The 14,693-nt window shown below is 44.0% G+C and overlaps 1 protein-coding gene and 1 long non-coding RNA gene across 3 annotated transcripts in view; one reads left to right on the forward strand and one right to left on the reverse strand.

Annotated features, from left to right (window-relative positions):
- The window catches only part of LOC137563749 (uncharacterized), a 44,871-nt gene extending 31,304 nt beyond the window's left edge, over positions 1–13,567 (forward strand). The window contains exon 3 of the long non-coding RNA XR_011030426.1: positions 13,221–13,567. This is a non-coding gene — a long non-coding RNA (uncharacterized lncRNA). The remainder of the gene's footprint in view (positions 1–13,220) is intronic.
- Positions 1–14,693, reverse strand: part of NAV3 (neuron navigator 3) — an 805,693-nt gene that overhangs the window by 591,951 nt on the left and 199,049 nt on the right. For both annotated transcript variants that reach the window (XM_068276636.1, XM_068276638.1), the window contains exon 2: positions 13,159–13,558. In XM_068276636.1, the coding sequence (XP_068132737.1) occupies positions 13,159–13,230 (72 nt within the window). In that variant the 5' untranslated portion in view covers positions 13,231–13,558. The remainder of the gene's footprint in view (positions 1–13,158; positions 13,559–14,693) is intronic.

Consider the following 14,693-nt stretch of genomic DNA (forward strand, 5'->3'; position numbering starts at 1 on the left):
TCACTGATCACATTCAACTTTACTGTCAATAACATTCATCTACATGCATTGTGTGTGCTAGGGTTGAGAAAATCAATATGTATAATTTTACATTTTAGCACAGTTACAGGTGAACTAAAGATTGCATTTTTGAAAATGTGATCATGTTTAACGCCAGAATTCTCAGTGCCACTGTACTCTAGTAATACCTCTGGTTACATACAAATAGCTATGGGGTAAACATGTGCCTGGTCACAGCTTAACGTTTCATTGTTGTCTTTTATCACTGGATGCTGAAAGATATTGATTACTATTAGTCCAAGAATTTGCAGGAAAGTGAGTATTGATTGAAAACAGTGTCAGCATCTCAAATCACATCGGCTGTGTTAGAAAGAAAAAAATCAGAAATGCATAAAGTGAACCAGAGACAAAGCACCCTCATAGAGAAAACACCTACTCTGCTCTCTGTTTCATTCTTCACTGCTCAGCCTGCTTGTTATCAGCCCTGATAAAATCCCCCACTGAGCATTCAGTCTGGCACTGCTCAGGAATCTTTTCAAGCCCAAGCCTGCCCCCTTCTGGCTCTGCTATAATGACTCAGCTATAATGATTCCTGAGGAAAGCCAGACTGAATGCTCATTCAGGGATTTTATCAGGGCTGCTAACAAGCAGGCTGAGCAGTAAAGAATGAAACAGAGAGCAGGGTAGGTGTTTTCTCTAATGTTCCCACTGATATATATGGTAAAATACATGATGGTGCTTAGTCTCTGGTTCACTTTAAACATATGCCACAGTCTCATTACTGCATGGCCATCATTGAGCCTTGGTTAATACATGGCTTGCATCTAAACATGGTGGTCCAACAAAAATAGTTCACTAACTTGGCTCATTGGCATAAAAATGTGGTGTTAATTTAGATGCAGTGGTAGCAATAGACACAGAAAAAAAATATGTGGGCCTATGGATACACATCTAGTATACCATACTTCTGGTCTACTAATATGCCATGATAACCAGCTGGTTTAGTTGCTTTCTGAAACATGGTGTTTTAACACTGAGAAATACAAGTGACACGGCAAACCAGGACCGTATTTTTTTCAAATCTTTTGTAAATGTCACTAGTGTTTTGTCAGGGTAGTATAAAGCAAGGGTGGCATAAAGAAGAGTAAATGAATGTTTGTGCTACAGCAGTCTCTGCAAGAAAATATTTTAACACCCCAAAAAGGATCCAGCTCCTCTAAAGTAAAAATAGCTCTCTTTATAAGAATAAAGATAAAACATTATAGGACAAGAAAGCTGGAGAGTGGCTATGCCTCTCAGTTTTGGGACTCTGCCCTTGTTCATGCGACAAAGCCTAATGAAACACTGCAAACATGCTCATATTTATAGTAAAAGCACTACTAGAACAGACCAATCAGAGTAAGTTGCATAACAGCATCAGACCTGATGGGGAACTGTAACAGATGCAGTGTGCTAACTCCGCAATGCAGTTCTAATAGGTGGTTTCAAACTTCCAAACACCACTCCCCCTTGCCAAATGTAAACAAACACTTGCGTGTTGGTTTACTTTTGCCCACTGCATGCAACATACTGCTCATGAACGCACGTGACGCAGAAGGCAAAGGTAGGGATAGTTCCAAAACGTAAAGCCACATTCCTGCCAAAACCGCTGTCATGCTACCTAACACCAGTCATTTGAGTGCTGCTTCCATCTAGTGTAGAAAATATTTTAATACATTCAGGACAGCTTGAATTTAATTTAAAAAAAACCACTGCATGTGATTACAACCACAACACTGCTGTTTATTTACCTTTCAGCAACCTCAATATGTACAGATATACACCAGCCAGTGGCGGACATACGGCCGTGCAGCCGCACGAGGGCCCCTGAAGTTCCGTTTTCTTCAGGGGCCCATTAAGTATTTTTTTTTTTTATATTTTTTTTTTTATTATTTTATTCCCCCGGGGGGCCCCCGACTCCTATCCTCCCTCCCTCCCTCACCTCGGGGGGCCCCCTCCCGATATGCGCGGCGGGAGAGCGAGCGAGCGAGCGGCAAATGCAGGAAGTCTTCAGGGCTCTCCAGGCATAGAGACATATTGGAGACTAAGCGGCTGGGCCTCTAGCGGATGCCTGGAGAGCCCTGAAGACTTCCTGCATTTGCTGCTCGCTCGCTCGCTCTCCCGCCGCGCATATCGGGAGGGGGCCCCCCGAGGTGAGGAAGGGAGGGAGGGAGGGAGGATAGGAGTCGGGCCCCCCACCCGGATAGCTACCCACCCGGCTACCTAACCACCTACCCACCCGGCTACCTACCTACCCACCCACCAGGCTTCCTACCTACCCACCGACTACCTAACCACCCACCAGGCTTCCTACCTACCTACCCACCCGGCTACCTACCCACCCACCAGGCTTCCTACCTAACCACCCACCCAACTACCTAACCACCCACCCGGCTACCTACCCACCCGGCTACCTACCCACCCACCAGGCTTCCTACCTAACCACCCACCCAACTACCTAACTACCCACCCGGCTACCTACCCACCTACCCACCCGGCTACCTACCCACCCGGCTACCTACCTACCTACCCACCCGGCTACCTACCTAACCACCCACCCGGCTACCTACCTAACCACCCACCCGGCTACCTACCTAACCACCCACCCGGCTACCTACCGAGCTAGTTACCAACCCACCCACCAGGCTACCTACCCACCCACCCGGCTACCCACCCACCCACCCACCAGGCTACCTACCTACCCACCCACCAGGCTACCTACCTAACCACCCACCCGGCTACCTACCGGGCTAGTTACCAACCCACCCACCAGGCTACCTACCTACCCACCCACTCACCAGGCTACCTACCTACCCACCCACCGGGCTACCTACCTACCTACCGGGCTAGTTACCCACCCACCCACCAGGCTACCTACCCACCCACCCACCAGGCTACCTACCCACCAGGCTACCTACCCAACTAGCCACCAACCCACTAGGCTACCTATCCACCTAACCACTCATGGGAGCTGCGCGCCGGATGGAGGCTGGGACAGGAGGTCTGTTGCTGCAGGTGAGTAAATGTTTTTGTTTTATTTATATTAGCAGGTGTATGTTCTGGGCAGGTCTGCCACATGATTGCATGTATTTTCTTCGCAAATCTGCCGACATGATTGCATGTATTTTCTGGGCATATCTGCCGACATGATTGCACGTATTTTCTGGGCATATCTGCCGACTTGTTTGCACGTATTTTCTGGGCATATCTGCCGACTTGATTGCATGTATTTTCTGGGCATATCTGCCGACTTGTTTGCACGTATTTTCTGGGCATATCTGCCGACTTGATTGCACGTATTTTCTGGGCATATCTGCCGACTTGATTGCACGTATTTTCTGGGCATATCTGCCGACATGATTGCACGTATTTTCTGGGCATATCTGCCGACATGATTGCACGTATTTTCTGGGCATATATGTGTATTTTCTTGAGAAAACCTGCACAATTATGTGAATTTTCTGGGGAAAGGGTCACCAAAACTTGGGCCCACTGTCTTTGCGTTGCACTTTTCAAGGGAACCTGAGGTGAGAATAATATTGAGGCTGCCATATTTCTCTCCTTTTAAGCAATACCAGTTGCCTGGCTGCCGTGCTGGTCCTCTGCCTCTTATTCTTTCAACCATAGACCCTGAACAAGCATGCAGCAGGTCAGGGGTTTCTGACAATATTGTCAGAACTGAGAAGATTAGCTGCATGCTTGTTGCTGGTGTAATTCAGTTTATTACTGCAGCCAAATAGATCAGCAGGGCCGCCAGGCAACTAGTATTGTTTAAAAGGAAATAAACCCTCACCCCGGGTTTGCTTTAAGTTACAGTTAGCTCCGCCCTCATCCGGTCATTGCCACGCCCATTTTTTTGACGCAGCGCTACGCGCCGCAGGTTCTATCCACTATTTTTTGCCGCGCGCGCAGGTTGTAGCCACGCCCGTATTTCGCCGCGGCGCAGGTCATAGGGGGCCCACAATTACAATTTTGCACAGGGGCCCACTGCTGGCTGTGTCCGCCACGTCACCAGCTGAACTTGCTACCAGCACCTAATAGCAGGCAGCAAAAAAGAAAGGGGCAGGGACTCAGGAGCACACTTGACTGTCAGTTTTCAGTGCATGTTTTTCTACATGGGTTTTCTGAACACCATATGTGTCTGTATGTGGGAAAACGAGCATTTTTTTTTACAAAAGCGAATGTACTTATTAGAAAAAATGCACACAGTGCTTCACTGCTGCCAGTTTGTTTGTTTTTCTACATGGGAAAAAACACACTCAAGTGTGCACTAACCCATTGATTAACATTGGTTTTCAGTTTGCGCAGAAGTGTGCTCCCAAGTGGGCTCGTTCACACTATGAGCAATTGCGTTTTTTTTTCAAGCGCTGGTGATTTTTGAAATCACCCCAAAAGCACTTGTGTAATGATTTCCTATGAGAGTGTTCACAAGTGAGCGTTTCGATTTTAGTAAAATGTACAATTTTCTGAGCGCATTGGCTCAATGGAAGGTATAGGGAAATTGCAAAGTGCTTGAAAAAGCGCTTCGTATATCGATTTCCAGAGCGCTTTTAAGAATAAATACATTGCATTTATTCTTTTACGACGTCTGACGTCAGGAAGTGAAAATCTCAATCGCTCATTAAAAGCGCTTACAAAACCGCTTTTCTAAACTCAAAACGCAGGGAAAAGCGCTTTAAAAACTCTCAATAAATCGCTCAGCGCTTGCGATAGCGATTTATAATGTGAACATAGCCTAAGGCCATGTTCATAGTGGTGACCTCATCTGGTCAAGCGGTCCGTTGACTGTTACTGGAGTTTCTGGCTTGCCTTGTCCCGTCTCCCTGTGAGCCTTACTGTATATTGTAAGTTACAGTAGCATAGGGTAAAAGCAGTTTATAGTGCATTCTTATAAGTATGTGTACACTTATTCTAAATTTTAACATTTTTCTTGGTAGCAGTCTTTCAAGTCTATGATGGGTAGGGAAGGTAATTTCCCTTCCCATTTCCTCCATCTCTCTCTCTAGTTTTTTCTTTCCCCTAAATCCAATTACTGCCTCATCTTAGTAAACCTTGTCCTCTTCTTCTGTACCTCTCTTTCTGTTGTATTATTTCTCCCTTAAGTTTCTGCTTAGTAATCCTACATGTTCTTCTGCACACATCCTTCTCTTCAGATGTATAATCCTCTTGCCTTGCCTTGATCTCTATATCGAACACCAAAGAAAGCCTCGGCAGTTGTAACGTTGCCTCATATTGTTACAGTGGGGCCTCTCTGAGCTTTTGTAGGTGATACAGTAAAAGCTTTGCAAAATACAGCTGTGACAGATGACACAAAACACGGAAAGCAGGAGAAATGTATCCTTGGCTTTGTACTTCTATTTTAATTTGTATATAATATGAATGTTTTCCAGAACTCCCTTTTGAAATGCAGAATTTGTTCTATGGAACTTAATGTATAGGTCTTTATTGAATCACAGAGGGGGGCTCGATTGACCCGTTGTTGGCCTTCATCTATCATTACAATCACCTGCTGTAGGGTGCACTGTAAACATCCTTCATGGTGGCTTTATATTGGGTGAGTCATTATGCTGAAGTCTTTGTAGTGCTGAGTCATGCATAACCGCTGTCGGGGTGCTCACAATGCAACCTGCAGAGGCTAAATGCAGCACTGCATTCATGTGAAACCAGGGTAATTTCCCGGCTAACCATTCAGTATACAGGACCCTGATGCTATGGTTACCTGGCTAAGTCACAGATTTGCTTTTAAATGAGTGTCTAATTGGTTATAGCATGCTATTTTCTGAACATTTCAGCAGATGCCATTTTGCAATTATTAAAGCAAAAAAATTAGAGTATTTTTTGTAATTAACATTATAAGTATTAGTATTTATATTGCTCCGACATCTTCTGCAGCGCCGTAAAGAGTATATTGTCTTATCACTAACTGTCCCTCAGAGGGGCTCACAATCTAATCTCTACCATAGTCATATGGCTATGTATGTAGTATGTATCACGTAGTGTATGTATTGTAGTCTAGTGCCAATTTAGGGAGAAGCCAATTAACTTATATGTATGTTTTTGGCATGTGTGAGGAAACTGGAGTGCCCATAAGAAACTCACAGGGAGACACGGGGAGAACACCGGCGTACCTACCGGGGATGCGACCACCTCAGCTGCAGGGGGGCCCGGGGCTGCTTTGGGGCCCGCTCACTGTGCGTGGGGGGAGCGCTGCTCTAGACCCCCCAGGCCCCAGCAAGGTGCTCAACTGGCCGCAGCGTCTAATAGACGCTGCGCCAGTTCATTCCCCGCAGCCCCGCTCCAGCAGCCTGCATAGTCTCCGGCAGGCAGAGCAGGGCTACGGCAAGATGGCCGCCGAAGAAGCCCTACACTGGAGACTTTGTGTCTCTAGTACAGGGCTTCGGCAGCCATCTTGCCGTAGCCCTGCACTCTGCCTGTCAGCGCGGGAGATGTGCTGCAGGAGGACTCGGGGAGCTGCGAGCCAGATGTCGGGAGAGGAGAAGACTTCTGTCAGGTAAGTGAATTGTTTTTTTTTCACAGGTGCATTTTTTTTTTCTAGTGTCTGCTGCCTACATTGTGATTTTCAGGTGTCTGCTGCACACATTACGATTTTCTGGTCACTGCTGCCCACATTGCGATTTTCTGGTGACTGCTGCCCACATTAGGATTTTCTGGTCACTGCTGCCCACATTGCGATTTTCTGGTGTCTGCTGCCCACATTACGATTTTCAGGTGTCTGCTGCCCACATTGCGATTTTCAGGTGTCTGCTGCCCACATTGCGATTTTCTGGTCACTGCTGCCCACATTACGATTTTCAGGTGTCTGCTGCCCACATTACGATTTTCTGGTCACTGCTGCCCTCATTGCGATTTTCTGGTCACTGCTGCCCACATTGCGATTTTCTGGTGTCTGCTGCCCACATTACGATTTTCAGGTGTCTGCTGCCCATATTATGATTTTCTGGTGTCTGCTGCCCACATTACGATTTTCAGGTGCCTGCTGCCCACATTATGATTTTCTGGTGTCTGCTGCCCACATTGCGATTTTTTGGTGTCTGCTGCCCACATTACGATTTTCTGGTGTATGCTGCCCACATTAGGATTTTCTGGTGACTGCTGCCCACATTGCGATTTTCTGTTGACTGCTGCCCACATTGCGATTTTCTGGTGACTGCTGCCCACATTGCGATTTTCTGGTGACTGCTGCCCACATAAGGATTTTCTGGTGACTGCTGCCCACATTAGGATTTTCTGGTGTGTGCTGCCCACATTATGATATTCTGGTGACTGACTGCTGCCCACATTAGGATTTTCTGGTGACTGCTGCCCACATTACGATATTCTGGTGACTGCTGCCCACATTAGGATTTTCTGGTGACTGATGCCCACATCGCGATTTTCTGGTGACTGCTGCCCACATGGCGATTTTCTGGTGACTCCTGCCCACATTGCGATTTTCTGGTGAACTCTGCCCACATTACGATTTTCTGGCCCACATTACGATTTTCTGGTGAACACTGCCCACGTTACGATTGTCTGGTGAATGCTGTCCACGTTACGATTTTCTGGTGAACGCTGCCCACATTACGATTTTCTGGCCCACATTACGATTTTCTGGTGAACACTGCCCACGTTACGATTGTCTGGTGAATGCTGTCCATGTTACAATTTTCTGGTGAACGCTGCCCACATTACGATTTTCTGGTGAACTCTGCCCACATTACGATTTTCTGTCCCACATTACGATATTCTGGTGAACGCTGCCCACATTACGATTGTCTGGTGAATGCTGTCCACGTTACAATTTTCTGGTGACTGCTGCTCACGTTACGATTTTCTGGTGACTGGTGCCCACATTACGATTTTCTGGTGAACTCTGCCCACATTACGATTTTCTGGTGAACTCTGCCCACATTACGATTTTCTAAAGGCCCACATTACGATTTTCTGGTTAACTCTGCCCACATTACAATTTTCTGGCCCACATTACGATTGTCTGGTAAAATGCTGCCCACTTTAATTAATTTAATTAATTAAAAATTTAATTTTTAAATTAATTTACAGTGAAACGCTGCCCCATTACGATTATTTGGCACCTATGGGGGGGCCCCATCCAAATATTCGCAGGGGGGCCCAGTGATTTCTAGTTACGCCCCTGGGGGAGAACATACAAACTCCATGCAGATAGTGCCCTGGCTGGGATTCGAACCAGCGACCCAGGTCTGCAAGGCGAGAGAGCTAACCACTACGCAATCATGCTGATTATTAATAATGTTGATGTGACTCTACTGGTCTTAAGCACCAATATATATTTACAAGTGGAACTTCAAAATAGATAATTACAATGAAGAGTAAAGCAGATCATTTTACCATCCATAGTTTTAAATCAAAATGTTTTGATTCTATAAGTAGAATAAATGCTACAGACATTAATACAGTCATCAGAAATAAATGGGCATAGTCTCCAATAGTAATATTGCATCTATACACAAACCCGTTAATCAACAAAAGTCTATATTTACAACAGACCACCAGGTAATCAGTAAGTTCAGCAATATCACACATTATCATGTCATCCCGGTTGCAAAGTGGTGCTTTCCCCACAGCTCAACATATATTAGACTTAATTCAATACAAATTAGTCTGTTTGATGAGCAAAGGTACTGATTTCAGTGTGATTTCCAGGGAAATCCTGTATATTTTCAGGCTGTTATGTTTAATATGTAGTTATTTCGAGGCATTTAGATACAACTTGCATCTATTTCTGTCTTAATACCATGTGCTGCCCTAGGCATCAGCTGTTTGATAGAGGACCAACATTACAAGCTAGTAATGTTCTTCTGAATTGCAGGGTTAGGGTACTTTCACACTATACACATTGCATCATGAAAAATAGGATCACAATGGTGTTGAAAAGTCGCATTGTGCGTTACCAGTGTGATGGATACAGTAGACATTTGCCTACAATGCAAACGCATGCTGCATGTTATTCTGACGGAATCCATTGCACCATACTGCTAATGCACCATCATGTGAAAGCGCCATTGCAATATTAATTGTTTGTTGCACTGCAGGGCAATGTTAAAGAACCCTTATTTCATAGTAATAGTGATAACTTAATCACAGGAAAAGAGAGCAGAATGGTATTGTCCATGTACAGTACAGCAAAGTCCCCAGTATCTGGCACCAGCAGGGATCACCTGATGCTAGATACATGTGATAGCCGGTTGCTTGACCGGCTGAAAAAGCACAAACCTCCCCCCCTAGATACTTACTGAGCCTCCAGTGATGTCTAGCAGCCTTCCTGCAGCACCTAGCAGACTCCAATAGGCTTTACGGCCTCCTCCATGCACAGAAGCCGGTGTGGCACCTGACCTGCATCAGGTCACGTGACACGCAGGGAGCCAAGCACTGACGCTGATAGGAACCTGCTAGGTACTGCAGGAAGGCTGCTAGACATTGCTGGAGGTTTGGTAAGTATTTGGAGGGGTTTTGCTTTTTCACTATTTCAGCCAGTTGCTCAAGCAGGAGGCTCAGAATCTCAGTAATTATTTTCCAAGCCTACAAACCAGCGAGAAAAGGTCCTGTTATCCCTCAGACATGCCGGTTAGTTAAGACTTCTGGTTGCCTGAGTTGCGGATAACGGGGACTTTGCTGTATTAGGTTCTATTGATGCAGTTTAATGTTAAATAAACCCAATACTTAAAACATACTTCAAATAATAAATATACATATAAGTAACAGACATGCCTGGCATGATATATTTTTGTTATTACTTAGTTTTCTTCCTTTGTGTGCAAGAGAGCAGCCATCTTGCTAGTGATGGAAACAAGTTATAAAATCCTTTGAATTATCTTTGTCCCATTTTTTGCTATGCACTTCTGCAAAATACGTTATAATATATGAATCTGGTTTATAATGTAATATGCCTGCCATCTTATTTTTTCTATATAAAGGTGTACTTTGAATACTGATAGTGTTACAGATATGTAGCTAGGAATCGCTGAAAATCCTGATAATTGGAAACTAACACTAGAGAGATTTATTTATTTTTAACAGAGGATTACACTGCATAGTCTACTGGTAATGCTTTGTCCCTTTCTATTACAGCGTCATTAATTATTTACTGAAGTATGCAAATGGGAGCATTTTTTTCTGTAGCAATTATGAATAGTTAATTACTAATCCATACTGTATTGTGCTGAACAAAGCACTAACACTGTTGTACAAGACTAGTCCTTATTTACCCTGAAGTCTCGTCTGCATTTTCACTCAGGCAGTGGCATAACTATCACCCCAGTTGCCCCCGCAACTGCAGGGGGGCCAGTGAGCATGTGGACCCCTGTAAGGCTGCACAGCAGAGAATGGGGGAAAAAAGTTGTGAAAACATGCACAGCTGACCAGACAAACTAAACATTTAGTTTAAAAAAAAATCTTATGTTTCACAACACATTGCGCAGGAGGGCAAGTAAGCATCTTAAGTGCAGAAATAACCTGCCTTTTTTTACTGAATGCTGCCCGACGGGACAGACCTATTCCAGCCGGCATCCTGTCGGCATCAGAGAGCCACTCACATGTTCACACACAGAAAGTCACTTCCTACTTTTAGCCTGCTGATGAAGCCGATTGCTTCTACTCCTCTGCTCTCTGATGCCAGTTGGGTTCCTGCAGGGATAGCTCTGTCCTGTTGGGCAGTGTGCAGTAAAAGATGCAAAGTTACTTCTGCTTGGAGGCTGTTGCTGACAGGAGTTTCTCATCTGCACTCTATTGTGGGGTGACACAGGAATGTCCTGCAGGCTCAGCAGAGGGAAGATATCATGAAGGTATGCTCCATCCTGTTCTGCCCTGCATCCCACTTACATGAAAGTATAGCATAAGTATATAATAATAATAAGGTGATGCAATATAGCAGTGAATCAATGTCTACCCTCCCCAACATTACTTTCTGACCCCTAACCCTGATTTATGCCCCTTTGTTAAAGCAAACTTGTTATTTTGTTTAAATCTGATACTTACCTCTGGAGAGGGAAGGCTGCAGATCCTAATGAGGCTTTCCCATCCTCCTCTGCAGTCTCGTTGCAGTGTTGGGACCTCTGAAGAATGGCCTCTCTGCGCAGATGTACTATCAGCATCTCACTCGGGCTTCGGCGGAAATAGCTGAGCCCGATCAGGTCTGTGCTATTTCCGTCTGAGTTTTAGCGGGGGGCTGCTAGTGCGCCTGCAGAAGGCTCTAACAAGTGGAATTTTTGGGATCACCACTGGAACAGGGCTGTGGAGGAGGAAGAGGGAAGTCTCTTTAGGATCCAGATGCTTCTCCCTTCCGAGGTAAGTATCCCCCCAATGCACTTTTGCTCACTACAGGTTTCCTTTAAAATGTACCTGAGATGAACATCATATCATCTTCCCTACATCATACTCAACTCTCAATAGAGAATGATTTTCAAAAATTAAAGCAAAGAGGGAAAAGTTAAATATATTAATTAAAACTGTTTAATCGAGCAGGAAAATCCAACTGATTTATTACTGTGTTATCTAAACATATTGCATATTGCATTTTTCACATTGACCATTTGCAGCTATCAAATATATTCAAAACTTCACCTTATACAGACTAAATCCCACTAAATAACACAACCTTCTTCCCATCAGAACAAGAGATTTTCCTGTCTATTTCAAGTATTATCCTTATTATCCTATCCTTGTCAGCAGATCTACTGGCAGTTGGGGAATTATAAGAAAATAAAAAATGGCATATCTGAGCAAAGCCTAACTAAATGTATATTAAGGAACAACAACAATATGGAAAGAGTAGATTTAAAAAGAAAGCCCTCATGGCCCCTATCTTAATCATAAATGCATTCACTGTTACTCAGGTAGGGTAATTCAAATTCTTTGGGTCCTTCATCTCCAAAGACCTAGGATGGGAAGTCAACACTGTTACCATGAATGGTGGGGCAGAAGCACACAGACTGATGGAAGATCGTGTTGGACGGATAGGTGAGTTTGCTCTGCTGCAAGTACTCCACAGGGGCCCTGAGGGACCACTATTCAATGGGGGGGGGACCTAGATGTCTGCTAGACTGCTCTAGGGCCCCGGAGAACACCCAATATTATTGGGGGTGGGGGAGTTTAGGAACAAAGTGGCCACCTTAAGCAGCTCTGGGGGGAGGGGGTGGGTTGCTGGTAATTGGGGACTCTATGTAATTTTTGACTAGGGTTCCATTGTGGGTAGAATGGGCCATGAGTACAAGAGAAAATTAAACTCCCCCACTTCATGAAGTCAGCAGAAAGGATTACTGGCTGCAGCATGCCTTCCCCGCAAAAAAAACATATGTAACAGCAGGTGCAGAAAGAGAGCCAATAAGATGGCCACCAACCCGTCTCATTCTACACACTCCATTTTTCCAGTTTCTACCCTCAAGAATAAGATACTGAACTGTCACAACAAAGCCCTTCTAGAATGTCTCCACAACCCTGGCGGTTGCCCTGTTTAATAATGAAAACAAACTGCTCCAAGCACTAACAGTTCCGCTGTAACCACTAGAGATGGGGGAGTAGACCAAACAGCTCTAAACTTCTAAAGGTGAACCCTTTACATATAGTTTGTCATTCTTCCGCTATTTTTTCATCATCTTTGTTCACTAAGAAACTGCAAATGTATATTCCTTATAGGCATAAACCTATTTGGATAATAAAATTCTATTCAGGTTCTGAACAAGGATTTTATTCAGCTGTCATAAGGATAGCAGTTTTTTCCCTTACTATAGTGGTCATTTAACAAAGCATCCCAGAGCAAAGTTCTATATAAAAGATAAAAACATTTTGTAATGCAAACAGTTAAAATACATCATAAAACATGAATATATAATTTGAAAGCGAAAGGAAAAAAAGCGACAGAGCTGACAAGAAGACATTATAGTTTTCCTTTAGGAAAGACCTGAGACTCCTGCAGCTTTACTTATCATCAGTGAACATCATCCAATAATATAAGTAATGCGCACTTTATGAAGTGTACAGCAGAGACTTAATTAGGTGTAAGAACCTGAGGCTTAGGGGAAGGTGTGTGGAGGCTCACAGGGTTAGCCATGGGTAACACAACTCATTTGTTATATGTAGGCTTACCTTTTTTTGATCTTCAAGCTTATGACTAATTGGATTCTTCCCATGTTTGCTCATCTCTGAAGATAAATCCATCACATCTACTTTTGCCCTTTGGATTGGAGATTTCTCAGCAAACTAATCCACAATTTGGGAGTAACAAAGACACAGAAGAGCGTTTTCTTCCATCACAACAGTGCTCTGAACTTTACTGAGTCCAGGGAATGATTAACAACGAATGCATTTATCGAGCCCAAGAAATAAACCTCACAACTCTGTCTTGGAACCTTCAGTCTCAGCATATCGGACTAAACAATGCAGCTGAATGAGATCCGTATCCATCTAGAACTTCAGCTCCAATTGCTATCTTCTGCATTCTTCACTCCTTCCCATGTTGGAGAAGATTTACTTTCCATCTATGAACCTGTTAAGATAAAACACAAAAAATAAGTATCCATTTTTAACTCTCAGCATATATTGCACTTAATTAAAAATAAAAGGTCTTCAAAAATAGTTATACTGTACTTGCTTTCAAACTTACCGTAATTATATTATGTTGATTAAACTAATTTGAGTTTCAAGCAGTTTCTAATGATCATAATATAACACATAGCCATACTGCTTACTGCAAATAAGCAAAACGGAAAAAAATATATATACTTTATTGAAGTACAATAATTCACCAAAAGAATATAGTAGAGTCCTGGTTAACCAGGACTCAGGCAACCGGGTCTCAACTATCTGGTAGTTACGGGGGCCAAGGTGGTGTGCCTCTCTCCCACTAATGTAGAGCAGCGTGCAGCGGAAAACACTTACCGGAGCCATGAACACCATCCTCTGCTTTTCTCTTCAGCTGTATACTCCGTATGCTTCTGATCTGTGTCACCTGACCCACATTGGGTCATGTGACACAACAGATGCAGCAAAGCAGCCAGCATCTATAAAAAGAGAGAAGGACCAGTGCTCAGAACTCTGGTAAGTGTTTTCCAGTATGTGCTGCTCTGCATTAGTGGGAGAGGGGCTCTTTGGGGGTTTAGTGTTTCACGGATTTCCCCCAGATGCTTGAACTCTCAAGCAACTGGAATTTACACCTATCTGGCATCAGGCAATCCCCACCTTTGCTGGATAACAGAGACCCTACTGTATTATCATTACACTAAAACCTTATGAGATTAAAAGCAGGGATAATTAACCACTTAGCGGCAAATGTCCTGCTGAAGCTCGTTAATGGCTGCAGGATGTTTTAATGTGTAGTTCGCCCCTGCTGCCGCCGTGCACAAGCACTCACCCACCCACCGTTCGTAACTGCCAGGACAAGGAGATCTGCGATTGGGGAACAAATCCCCTAACCAATCGCAATGCCTGGAATGAATGGCCATGTCCCCGATCAGGGACCATGTCTATTCATAATGACAAGAATAGTAAAAGCAGACGTTAGTGTAAAAAAAAAGAAAGTAAACACTTCCTGGATATCAGGATAGTGTTTCTATTGCCATCTAGTTACACACACACAATATATATATATAATTAAAAATTTATAAAAATGAATCGCTTCCAAA

This window comes from Hyperolius riggenbachi, chromosome 3, assembly GCF_040937935.1.
Source record: "Hyperolius riggenbachi isolate aHypRig1 chromosome 3, aHypRig1.pri, whole genome shotgun sequence".
Lineage (NCBI taxonomy): Eukaryota > Metazoa > Chordata > Amphibia > Anura > Hyperoliidae > Hyperolius > Hyperolius riggenbachi.